This window comes from Eschrichtius robustus, chromosome 2 (genome assembly GCF_028021215.1).
Source record: "Eschrichtius robustus isolate mEscRob2 chromosome 2, mEscRob2.pri, whole genome shotgun sequence".
Taxonomy (NCBI): Eukaryota; Metazoa; Chordata; class Mammalia; order Artiodactyla; family Eschrichtiidae; genus Eschrichtius; species Eschrichtius robustus.
The window spans coordinates 119413152-119425342 of record NC_090825.1 but is presented as its reverse complement, the minus strand read 5'-3'; the positions used below and the strand labels follow the sequence as shown (position 1 = coordinate 119425342).

General features: G+C 44.7%; 1 protein-coding gene and 1 long non-coding RNA gene across 3 annotated transcripts in view; one reads left to right on the top strand and one right to left on the bottom strand.

Moving 5' to 3' along the window:
• Positions 1–12191, top strand: part of FGF1 (fibroblast growth factor 1) — a 102964-nt gene that overhangs the window by 49307 nt on the left and 41466 nt on the right. The window contains exon 1 of one of the 2 annotated variants that reach the window (XM_068536088.1): positions 7922–8031. The exons of the other annotated variant lie outside the window; for it this stretch is intronic. Within the exon in view, the coding sequence (XP_068392189.1) occupies positions 7964–8031 (68 nt within the window). The 5' untranslated portion in view covers positions 7922–7963. Of the gene's footprint in view, positions 1–7921; positions 8032–12191 lie in introns of those variants that run through there. 2 annotated transcript variants of the gene reach the window in all.
• LOC137759634 (uncharacterized) overlaps positions 1–12191 on the bottom strand; it is a 142006-nt gene that overhangs the window by 99907 nt on the left and 29908 nt on the right. Inside the window, exon 2 of the long non-coding RNA XR_011073117.1 lies at positions 875–983. This is a non-coding gene — a long non-coding RNA (uncharacterized lncRNA). The remainder of the gene's footprint in view (positions 1–874; positions 984–12191) is intronic.

Sequence of the window (12191 nt, the reverse complement as noted above, 5' to 3'; positions counted from 1 at the left end):
CAATGCAGGGGACACAGGTTTGAGCCCTGGTCCGGGAAGATCCCACATGCCTCAGAGCAACTAAGCCCATGCGCCACAACTCCTAAGCCTGTGCTCTAGAACCCGTGAGCCACAACTACCGAGCCCATGTGCTGCAACTACTGAAGCCCATGTGCCTAGAGCCCGTGCTCCACAACAAGAGAAGCCACCGCACCACAACGAAGAGTAGCCCCCGCTCGCCGCAACTAGAGAAAGCCCCGCGCGCTGCAGCGAAGACCCAACACAGCCAAAAATAAATAGATAAATAAATAAATTTATATTGAAGAAAAAGAATTGCAACCTGACCATTTAAGTGGCTCTGCTTCAGAAATATTTACAATAATAAGAGGCAACATTAGTATGTTTTCACTACGTGTCAAACACTGTTAAGGACTTTCCAGGGAGGTTACAGCACCAACACTAACACCTGAAGTCAGAATGTCTGGGTTCGAATAACAGACCAATGCTTTCCTGGCTCTGTGGCCTTGGGCAGTGACTTAACCTCCCTGGGCTTTAGTTTCTTCATCTGTAAAACGGGAGTGTTCATGATACCTATGTCATAGGGTTCAGGAAGGACTAGACGAGGTAGCGCAGAGAGCCTGGAACTGGGCACTTAAACCTTCACGCTTATCATCGTTATGAACTCCCTTGGTCTATGCTACCCATTACCCCTATGACAGCCCAGGAAAGTGAGGCTGAAAAAGGGTTGTGTGTCCACACGATGGTGGATACATGTCATTATATATTTGTCCCAACTCACGGAGTGCGCACTACCGAGAGCGACGTCTAATGCAGACTGTGGGTTTGGGGTGACTCTAACATGTCAGGGTAGGTCAATCAATTGTAACAGATGTACCTGTCCGGTGGGGATGCTGACAGTGGAGGAGGCTTGCTTGTGTGCTGGAGGGGACACACGGGACATCTCTGCACCTTCCTCTTAATTTTGCTGTGAACCTAAAACTGCTCTAAAAAAAAAAAAAAAAAAAAAGTCTATTAATTAAAAGAAAAAAAGGTTAAGTGACACAGCTCTCGGGAGGCCGGGGGTCTCGCCCGCTCTCCTCGGCTGCGGTGGTAGATTCGCGCTCCTCTGGGCTGAAGCAGGGCACAGGAAAGAAGCGGGCTGAGGCTCAGGAGGAAGGACAGCGGGCACCTCTGTGTTATCTCTATGTGTTCCTTGGTCTACAGGGGGGATCCCCGACGCTCGCCTCTCTGGGCCAGTGGCCCTGCCCGAAAGGTTCACGGGATGGAGGCGTGGATGAGGCTGCGTTACCACCTCCCCTTGTTAACACACACTCAGCTCCTGGGGGGATAATTTGGGTGTCTGCATGCTGGAATGAGCGTGTGTGTGAGCGATGTATCGATACTTACAGTTTGAAATGTTTCCCCTCCGACTCAGGCCCTCACCTCCAACAACACAAGAACTCCCCATTCTCCACTGTAACACATTTCTAGAACCTGCACCTTGTAGCCGATTATAGGTGTTGATCATATCCTTCCATGAAAATAACAGAGTGACGGAGGGCTATATATTTAATTTCTCTGTCCATAATGAGATATTAAAGCAATACCCAGCTACTATCAACCACCGTTAAGAGTTTCAAATAATGAGGTTACGAGCCAAACTATAAAATATATGTATTGACTATAAAGGGGATTGAACAATCACAGTCGTAAGCATCCTTCTTGCCACCACTGTCATCATTTATTAGCCATGTAAGAAGTGTCAAGTTCTGAGCAGGTTATGTGCCTTACGTCATTTGATCTTCTCCTTTTAGGTGTGTAGTATTACTACTGTCATTTTGCAGATGGAGCAGCTCAAGCTCAGAGAGGTTAGGTGACTTCCCAAGGGCACACAGCCACTAAGTAAGTAGTGGACTCCACAGACTGTATTTAACTGCCATACTCACATTTCCTGGCCTCTTGAACCTTTTGCACATTTCATCTTGATAAATCCCCATGGATCCCCTCTCCCTCCTACTTTAAATGTCAAGCCCTAGCACATAGCCTGGCACAGGGGAGCTGTTGATCAATGCTACTCTCCATCCCTCCCCAGGCACACCCTTCCTCCACCATCTATCTGCCCCTGCCCTCCCCCACCCCCATCTCCTCTCAGAGGAACGACGTGTCTACTCGGTGCTTCCCAAACTAGAGGACGCCTAAGAATCACTTGGGGAGGTTCATTATAATGTGGATCCAGTAGGTCTGATGTGGGACCCAGGAATTTGCATTTTATAACAAAAGGCCCATGTAATTCTGATTTGGGTGCCCTCTGGATCACAGTGAGAAATTTTTTAAGAAAATCAATTTTTCTTATTTGAAACACTACTTAAAAATGCATGTGGTTAAAAAAATTTAGAAAGCTTAAAAGAGTAGATGGTTATAAGTACATCTCTCCATGTGCAAGGGTGTTCATGGCAGGAATTTGGGTAACGGTGGAAAACTAAAAGTAACGTAAATGGCCACCCCTGGAGAATATATGCAAATACAGTAAAGGCTACCTGTAAGATCAGAACTTATTTCTAGAATTTACTTATATGATATTTGTTGTTAAACATTACAGATAAAAGGTATCAAAATGGATAGATCTCAGATATAATGTTGCGTGAATAAACGCAAATCATAGAACTATACAAAGTGCACCGTTGACGGGCATTAGACTCTCTCTCTCTCTCACACACGCACACACACACACACACACACAATCCATAATAGTGGCTGCCTCAGAGGAGGGAGGACAAAAATATTCAGAAAAAGGGAAACGAGGAACTTCAACGTTCTCTCTAATGGTTTCTTTCTTTTTCCAGTGGGTATCAAAAATTATCTTTTATTTTTGAACTAGTAACTACAGTCTCCTGCAATTATTTCCTTCATATACAAAAAAAAAAACTAAAGTAAATTTCAGAAAATGTTAACATTTGTTAAATCTGGGTAGAGCACACACAGGTGTTTTTTAAATTATTTTTGTTTGTTTGTTTTTCTTAAATAAAAAAGAAAGCTACCCTGCCTCCCTAGTCACCCAGTTTCCTTCCTTGAAGGCAGCTGGATGTTTATTTTGTACCCGTCTAGGTCAGTCTATGTGTTAACAAGCATACAAGTCTAATGTGATTCTCTCCTACCCACTCCGGGACCCAGTCTCATCAATTAAATTCTCTTTTAATCTTTAATCGTTTTTTTAATCTTTTAATCTCCAATCTATTCAATCCCTTTCCCTGAATGTTTCTTCTTGACAAACATTCCCAGGTTTCTCATTTGAGAAAAGCTTCTCTCCATTCCTGCTCCTTCAAGGCACAATTCTCTTGGTGTGACCACAGTCCTTCCTGGGCGGGTGGTGTGGACTCACTGCTTCCAACCACTCACCATTGACTCAAGCCTCTCCTCCCCTCACTTGGTTCCTCCATCCATCCATCTGTGGGGAAAGAACTCATGGCCACTTCTTGGTCTCTATGTCTCTTGACTTTTCTGCAGAATCTGATGCTTTGGGTCACCCCATTCCTGACCTCACCTCCTGCCCTGACTTGCGCCATCATTCTCCACCCGTCTCTTTCTTTCCCCACTTTCTCATCTCGGCTCCCCTTCTCTCCCACCCATACTAGGGCTGTCCCCACGGTCCACCAATGCTTTCGTCTTCTCTTCTCTCCACTCATGACCTCACCACACCCCACACTCTGACCCTCAAAAAGCATCTTAGTGAGGATGCTTACTTCCTTTTGGGTTCGCTTTCCATGACCTCAGAACCACATTTCCAACTGTCTGAGGGATACACCCACCTCACTGTCCTGCAGATAGAGCAAATTCGACCTCCCAAATTCAAAGCACTTACTCCTCAGGAATTATGTATTTCTGCTAGGTGGGTGCTTCTCAAATTTAATATGCATACAAGTCAGCTGGGGCATCTTGTTAAACTGCAGATTCTGATTCTCTAAGGCTGGGGTAAAGCCTGACAATCTGCATTTCTAACAAGTACCTGGGTGATACTGATCCAAGGACCCCATTTTGAGTAGCAAGATGCTACAGGGATTTCCATTCTCTAGGTCAGGGGTTCTTAACTCTGTCTAAAAATCAGAACCACCTGGGAACTGTACTAGGTATAACACAGTTAAAACTATGCATACAGTAAAAAAACTCAAATTAACTCCTCTTTTGCCTGGCCCCAACCCAGACAAATGAATCAGAATTTCTGGGTGTCTGGCGTAGGCATCTGCATTTGTAAATGACTACTGAGCACGTGCTTGGGACTGTGCTAAGGACTAAAGAGACAGTGGTAAATAAAACAAAGTCTTATGGAGCTTACAAGTTAGTAGAAGTGATGGTGATAAAAGAGAAAAATAAATACTGGAGAACATTTTGGATAAGTGCTATAAAGGAAAAAATGGAGTTCTGAGGTAGAGAAAAACTGAGAAGGGGCTACTTTAGTTAGGATGGTCAGGGGTGATCTGCAGAGGTGACATCCAAGCTGAGATACGAGCCATGAGAAGGTGGACAAGCAAAGGTCTAAGGCAAGAGGAGAACTTCAGGCTGAGGGAACAGTGTTTCAGACAGAGGGATCAGTAACTGCAAAGATGCTATGGCAGGTCCATGCTTGGTGAGCTCAAGGAAGACAAGAAAAGCCAGTCCTGTGAATGGAGCAGGACAAGCAAGGGAGGAGAGGAGAGGGTGAGGCTGGGAAGAGGCTGGGGCCTCATCATGAGCCTGGAGGACACGGTCTTCCCATGGATAGAGCAACGGGAAGCCGATGCTAGGAGGTTTTCAGCAAGCAAGGGGATATGATCTGACTTAAGCAAGCTGCTATATGAGGGCAAGAAATGAAACAAGGAAGCAGGTAAGAAATGATGGTGGATTGGAACATAGTGGAGAAGACAGAAGAGGCTGGACTGAGGATATGTTTTGGAGATAGAGCTTGCTGATGAACTGAATGGGGCTAGGTGAAGGACAGAGAAACAATGACTGCTCCTTTTTAGGGACACTTAGGAAGATTTTTAACTACCTGAGAAAAAAAAGCTGGGGGATTGGGTGGGGAGAACTAACAGCTCTGTCTAGACCATCTTAAGTTTAAGATAATTATTGGACATCCAAGTAGAGATGTTGAGCAGGAAGTGGATTATAAGATCTGGCTATAAATTACCTTTCCAGCCTTACCCCTTCCCCATGAACTCATTATATATGAGCCATCCTTAATTCAAAGTGTACTGTTTCCAAGACACAGACATAGAAAACAAACCTATGGTTATCAAAGGGGGAAAGGCGGGGGGTCGGGGAGGGAGGGATAAATTAGGAGTTTGGGATTAACAGATACACACTACTATACAGAAAACACACAAACAGCAAGGTCCTACTGTACAGCACAGGGAACTATATACAATATCCTGTAATAACCTATAATGGAAAAGAATCTGAAAAAGAATATATATATATCTCCTTCCTAATATCTCTGTCATTCGTGTGATTTATGCCTCCTGGGAACTCTCATTAAAACATGATAGCTCATTTGTAGCATTCGTCACTTTCTCCTCCCAATTGGTGTGTATTTACCTCCCATGCTGGGCGTAAGTTCCTGGAGGGCGGGGCTTGCATCCTACTCTTTTACCCTATCTGCCGTGACATCCAGAAATGTGCCCAGCACATAAAAGACTATTCATTAACCGTGTTGAATAAATGAATGATTAGGACACGTCCTGGGATGATAGCCTGTGGTTAATCTAGTCATCGGAGATCAAAGGTGGGAGGTTTTCTTAACCCTGAAGGAACTGATGTTTGCTGACTCCCCAGATCATTGGTATAGAACTACCTAGTACAATGCTAAGAGTCTCGGCACATGTACATCATTGTTTATCTCTCAATAGTAATGAATGTAACCTGCTTAGGCCAAGAGTGTACTCCTTAAAAATATCTGAATCTAATTTATGAACTCGCTGAAGAAGCCTACTATTAGAAAAGCTGGTGGTATGGTCTTTCCTAAGAAAAATATTGCATTTGTAATCATCACCACTGCTGTTCCATGCCCAGCTGTGATAAGACTGGACTTTGATCCACTCTGCTTTCTGTGAGTACAGGTTCATCATGCTGGGGCACTGGAAACGGGTGTTGAGCCCTGACCATTTTATGACCTTAGGCCCAATCTGCCCACGAGGTGTCACTAAAGTCAGATTGATTTATTCCAGTGCCTTTTGCTTCACCGTGTGCCAGGTCATGGATTCTGAAGTGGGGAGGAGACCATAACAGGTCAGACACTGGATCTTGGCACACAAGCTGACAGACACTGAGAAAGTGAGAGAAAGACGAGCTAGAAATGGAGAGGAGTGACCACGGAGGGAGGCTGGGCAGTGGCCTCAGCTCAGAAGGGTGTGAGAGGTAAAGGAGGACTCCTGAAGGAGCAAGGGTATGGAGGTCGAGTGAGATGAAAAGAGAATAAAAACATAAAGGATGGGGAAGTAACGGAGCTGCTGGAGGAAGATGGTAAAAGAACAACATTCTCAACGCCAGCAGCCATCACCTACTGAGTGTTGGTTACAAGCCAGGCACTGTGATAAGGGTTTTATACAGACTGTCTGATTTACTTTTCTCATGACCTTGTAGTAGGTACTACCATTTAACCCATTTTACAGATGAGGGATGTAAAAATCAGAGAGGTTAAGAAATTCACTTGGGGTCACAGAGCTAGCAACTAGAAGAGCTAGGATTCAGGCCCAGCTCTGTTGGGCGTCAAAGCCTCAATTCATAACCACTGCTCTCTATCACCTTCTGATATTGATTCAGGGGCATTTCCTCTCGCCATGCCTGGTGTAGGCTAAGAAACGCAATGTCTTCCAACATCCCAAAGAGTGAGGTGCTGGGTGATGAGCTAATTTGGAGGTGTACTTCAAAAGCCCTGCCATGACTGAGCTGTCTGTCGGGTCCGTGAGCCCTCGGAGCAGAGATCTCTCATCCATCATCAGGGAATACTCACTCCATTGTGTCAGGCCCCACCTCAATGTTTTTTTATTGTCTGCTCTTCACCATGAGTAACGCCACTTTCCATTTTAAGCTGGGAGCTTCAGGAGATGACCGCGTTATAAGCCAGGGTTGAAAGCTAAGCGCTGCCTGGGGGATTACTCACCCACTGTAGGATGCAGCCAACATCTCACCCTCCCACTCAGGATGCTGCTGGAATATCCTCTTCCTTGCCAAACCCTAAAGGAAATCTGGTTTCTCCTGGAAACAGGCTAGGAATGGTGCCAGGTTATCAGAAAGTTGGCAAGTTAACTGGTTCTCCAAGTGGAACTACTGTGGTTGTTCTGGTCCCCTCCTGGGTGGTTGTTTGTTTATTCATTTGGCATTTGTGGAGGGCCTACTATGTGCCAGGCACTGTGTTCCATGATAGAGCTACTGCAGTGATCTACATGGCTTTAGTTCTTGTCTTCAGGGAGCTAAGTCTAGGAAAGAATAAGCAGGTGATTCCAATAAAATGTCATAACCAGGAGAATGTAATAACTAATATGACATGGGAAGCTCAGAGAGTTTGGGGAACTAACAGCTGAAGAATTTATGTCAACATAGGACAAGCAAGAGCTGGCTAAGTTCCTTAATTGTAAGCAACCAAAAATGACTTTGACTGATAATAAACAGAAAGAGAATTTGGAGAAGCTGGGGTTGCCCACAGAATCACTGGGAAGGTGTGGTAGGCCTGAATCACACTGCAAGAAGGGTCCAGCCAGACCAAGACCTGTGTGTGTGTCTGGGGGTGGGTATCCCTCAAATACAGGACGGGGCTTTAGATGCTGGGCAGTCAAAAAGGATGACAAATGTCCAGGACAACAGGTAGAAGTGGGGAAGATGGGGAGCAGTGGCTGTCTCAGAATGACCTAAGATACTGAGTCAGAAAAACCAAAAGGAACAGCTTAAAGAAGCACTCACTTAACTGAGGTGAGCAGGCACTGGGGCCACAGCCAAGCTCTCAGGCACTTCCTTAATGAGTGAAGTTTGCTGCTCAACCAAAGACTTCGAGGCTCTGTGGGGAAAAAAGCCTATTGCCAGCAGGTAAGTAGGAACTATGTTTTGAGCTTTCCTTTTTTTTTTTTTTTTTTTTTTTTCTTTTTTGGTGTTCCTGGGGCCATTCTGGAAGGTCACAGTTCTGAGTACATGCTTGAGATTACAGAGCCCAGCTAAATCAGAAAAATATTCTCTGCAAAATAGTTAGAAAAGATGGTTTGGACCAGCCAATGGGATAATGATAATAACCGGCCTTTACTGCTTGTGCTATCATGCGCTTACATGCATTATTTCATCTAATCCTCATTATAAGCCTATTAGTTTGCAAACCAACAGACGGAGGCACAAAGATTATAAATGGCTTGGCCGAGGTCCCATTGTTAGCAAATTGTGGAGCTGGGATGCAAATGTAGATTTACTTTACTAAACTGAGAGTCTGTTGACAGAAGACACAAAGAAGTGAGCATCAGATGAAGAAAAGTGGTCACAGAAGAAAACATTTTTCGTTTCTATGCTAAGATACTGGAAGCCTCATTCCTTAGCTATTACCTCTGTCATGGGTACCATTTTGAATCTTAAGGTCAGTTATTGCTCCCTACTGAGAAATTTTCAAATTTTATACTTTAGTGAGGTACTTTTACCAGTAACTCAGGGTGTTAACCTCTAGATTGCAGCAAGAGGTATATATAGTATCTTTAATGAATTTTTAAAATAAAAATGTCTCTATACAAATAATACATGCTACTTGTAAAAAAATTGGGGAACTATGGAAAAGAAAACAAAAATCACCTGTAACCTTGCCACCTAATAATGGCTATGGTCACACTTTGGGGTCTCTGTGTGTGTATGTATGTATGTATGTATGTATGTATGTGTGTGTGTGTGTGTGTAATCTGTAGCCTCTCTCTCCAATGCATATATATAGGTATTGTGTTTTAAAATCATAGTTCTTAATATCTTAAATAATTGTTATTGCCTCGATTTCACCTTTTTCCTCAAGGGAGAACTGTATTGGAGTATTCAAACTGGCAAATCTACTAAACGAGTATCAGTAGACAGAGTAGAACATGATATGGAATGCAAGGTCCTTTGTTCAAATGAGTGGGCAGAAGACACGGGGGCCTCCCGGGGTACGCTGGATCTAGTGTGTGTGCCTGGTCCTTTCAGGAGGATTTGGTTTTCCATTATTTATTAATATTTCTAGTTGGTAAGCATTACCTGAAAAACATTTAACGTAATGATTAACCTAATCAGGTAATCATTTATTCATTAGGAGAGATTTATTGCACAATCTACCATGCGGATGACACTGAACAATGCTATGTGGATAGAAAAGTAGAAGAGTAGCTTTTAGAACTGAAGAACTGAGCACCAAATGGAATCCTGGTTCTGATCCCACTTCCCCTCCTCTGGCCTAGGGGACCCCATCCCTTCCCACATCCTGGTCACAGGCAGTTCAAACCTCCACAGTCCAGCACACACAGCGATGTGGCCTTCTCAGGCAGGAATGCGGTTTGGCCTTCACAGCCCCTGCTGAGCATCTCCTTCCGGAGCCCACGGAGCCCACGTGGCTCAAGCCAGCAGAAAGCCAGGTCTATTCGGTCGCTGCTATTGTCGACTCCTGGCACACCCAGTGCCACCCGTCTCCTGTCCTTTTCCCAATTCATCAAGACAAAGTCCTACCAGTTGAGGAGCCCTGCACGCTCCCTCTGCACAGCCCAGGCATCTGTTTTGTGTTAGGAGTCACTGGCCGGTCAAGTGCTTGCACGATGCAGCTGGATTTGCTGATGTAAACAAAGCTGCCTGCATGTGAGTTTTCTGACCCTGAAAAGGCCCCACAGAACTATCCCCTCAGGCCTCCATCAGACTTTGCCACCAGTCCAAGGGGACAAAGAAAATGGACTGGAGTTCAGTTAATAAGTAACAGCCAAGAGGGAAGCAAAGCACCTGGTTCCTTCCCTTTTCTTCCTGGACCACCATTCCTCATCCTGAACTGAGGCAATGTCACTGCCAAGGACATCCACGTGGTGGCCCAGCAGGCCAAGGGTCAGCTGGCTCCCCTGACAACAGTGGATGCTCTACCTCACCCCTCCTAGTACAGAGCTCTTTTCTACTCTTGCTTTTTTGCTTTGTTTTCCCATGTTTCATTAGATTTTATTTTTAGTTACAAAAGTAAACAGTTAAACAATACTTTAGTATCCATTTTAAAAGTTAATCATCTCCAGGCCCACCTCTAGTCTACCTTTCAGCTCCAATATCTCATTTGCAAACAAAACAAAAAACTAAACACTAATTCAAATTAAAACACCTCCTGACTCTGGGAGCCACTTAATTTCTCAAAATCTCAGATTTTTCCTCTGTGAAAACAAGAATAACAATGTTTATGCTACTTCAGCTCCTATACGAAATCATGAGATGATATCTATGAAATACTTAATAAGACAGTACATTAGATTTAGTTATATATTTTGATCTTTAAAATTTCATAATGTGGATTATCTTGATCATATTTACTCTTATAATGACCTCCTGTGGCAAGTGATACTGGTTTTATATTTTCAGTAGCGATACTAAGTTTCCATTTGACATGAATTCCAGATTGAACACTGATTCAACTTCAAAAATACTAATTATAACAAAAATACATTGTAGCTGTGTATATCTAGATTATTCTGGACCATACATTCTGTATATATAGAAAATAAACCCCCTTAAAAAAAGAAATGACAAAGAGAGCACAAGAAGACATGAAACCCCAATCAAACCCCAAATCAACCAGCTAGCCAATCAGGCGGCACAATCTCAGAGCAAACACAGACAAGCGTGGCACAGTGTTGGACGAAGCAATGCAAGATGATTTTCAATGGCTTTTTACCACCATCAAGATCAAAACAGCAAAACAGCCAGTTATTCCTCATTGGCCCCCAGCCCTTTTTTGTGCTCCCCACAGTTTTCTTTTCTTATCCTGGCACCCCCACCTCCCCCCGCAAAGCCTTGAGGCATTCAATGGTCTCCACTAGAACCATCCAGGTGTGTCTCCCGCAAGAGTTCCATGCGCCAAAATGATCATTCCCATCCCCCAAATCAAACTCTCTTTAAAATAGGTACGTTTCCAAAGCATTAGCCACAAATTTTAGTTATTCCGTTTAATAAATGCCAACAAATATGCACCGAGCATCTATTAGGTACAAGCCAAGAGTGTGTGTCTGTGGGGGAAGGGAGTGCATAAGATCCAGTCCCCGCCCTCGAGGAGGTGAAAATTCACTAGGGAGGCCAACTGGAGGATGCAAATAACTATAATTGCAGGGTAGAATGTAGTAACTGCCACAAACAGCTCCAGCCAACAAGCTGCAGGATGCTGCAGGAGGAAACAATGAATTTCAGCTTAGTGAGGCTCAGGACAGGTTCAGTCACGAGGCAGAACTGGCCCCCGGAGATGCATCTGTCCTTTGAAAGATTATATGAACTCCTGTGGCCCCCCAGTTGGTGGGTTATCTTGAGTCCCTTGCCTATGCTGGGCTAACTACCGCAAGAAGGTTTAGCATCCTAACATTTCTTTCCTGAAACGTGCCAGCTCCTTACCCAGGAGGATTATGCAGTCCCCTCCAGTTGGTGAAACAGATTAGGACACATGCAGCTGTGCACACATCCCTGGGCCCACCCACTGAACTCCTGCCCACCCTCCAAGGTCTCAGCTCAACGTCACTTCCCCGGAGACATCCCGACCACTCTCTTATCTACTGGTACCCTCTCCGCCTCCAGTCACGGCTATCTCATTTCAATAGGGAGATACACGCACTGGCACTGTAATAAGATGTTCTCATTCAGCTGTTCACTTCTTTTTTTTCATTTTTTTTTTTCTATTTATTTTTGGCTGCGTTGGGTCTTCATTGCTGCGCGCGGGCTTTCTCTAGTTGCAGCGAGCAGGGGCTACTCTTCATTGCGGTGCACGGGCTTCTCATTGCGGTGTCTTCTCTTGTTGCAGAGCATGGGCTCTAGGCGCGCGGGCTTCAGTCGTTGCAGCACATGGGCTCAGTAGTTGTGGCTCACAGGCTCTAGAGCGCAGGCTCAGTAGTTGTGGCGCACGGGCTTATTTGTTCAGCGGCATGTGGGAGCTTCCCGGACCAGGGCTCGAACCGGTGTCCCCTGCACTGGCAGGCGGATTCTTATTAACCACTGCACCACCAGGGAAGTCCCTGTTCACTTTT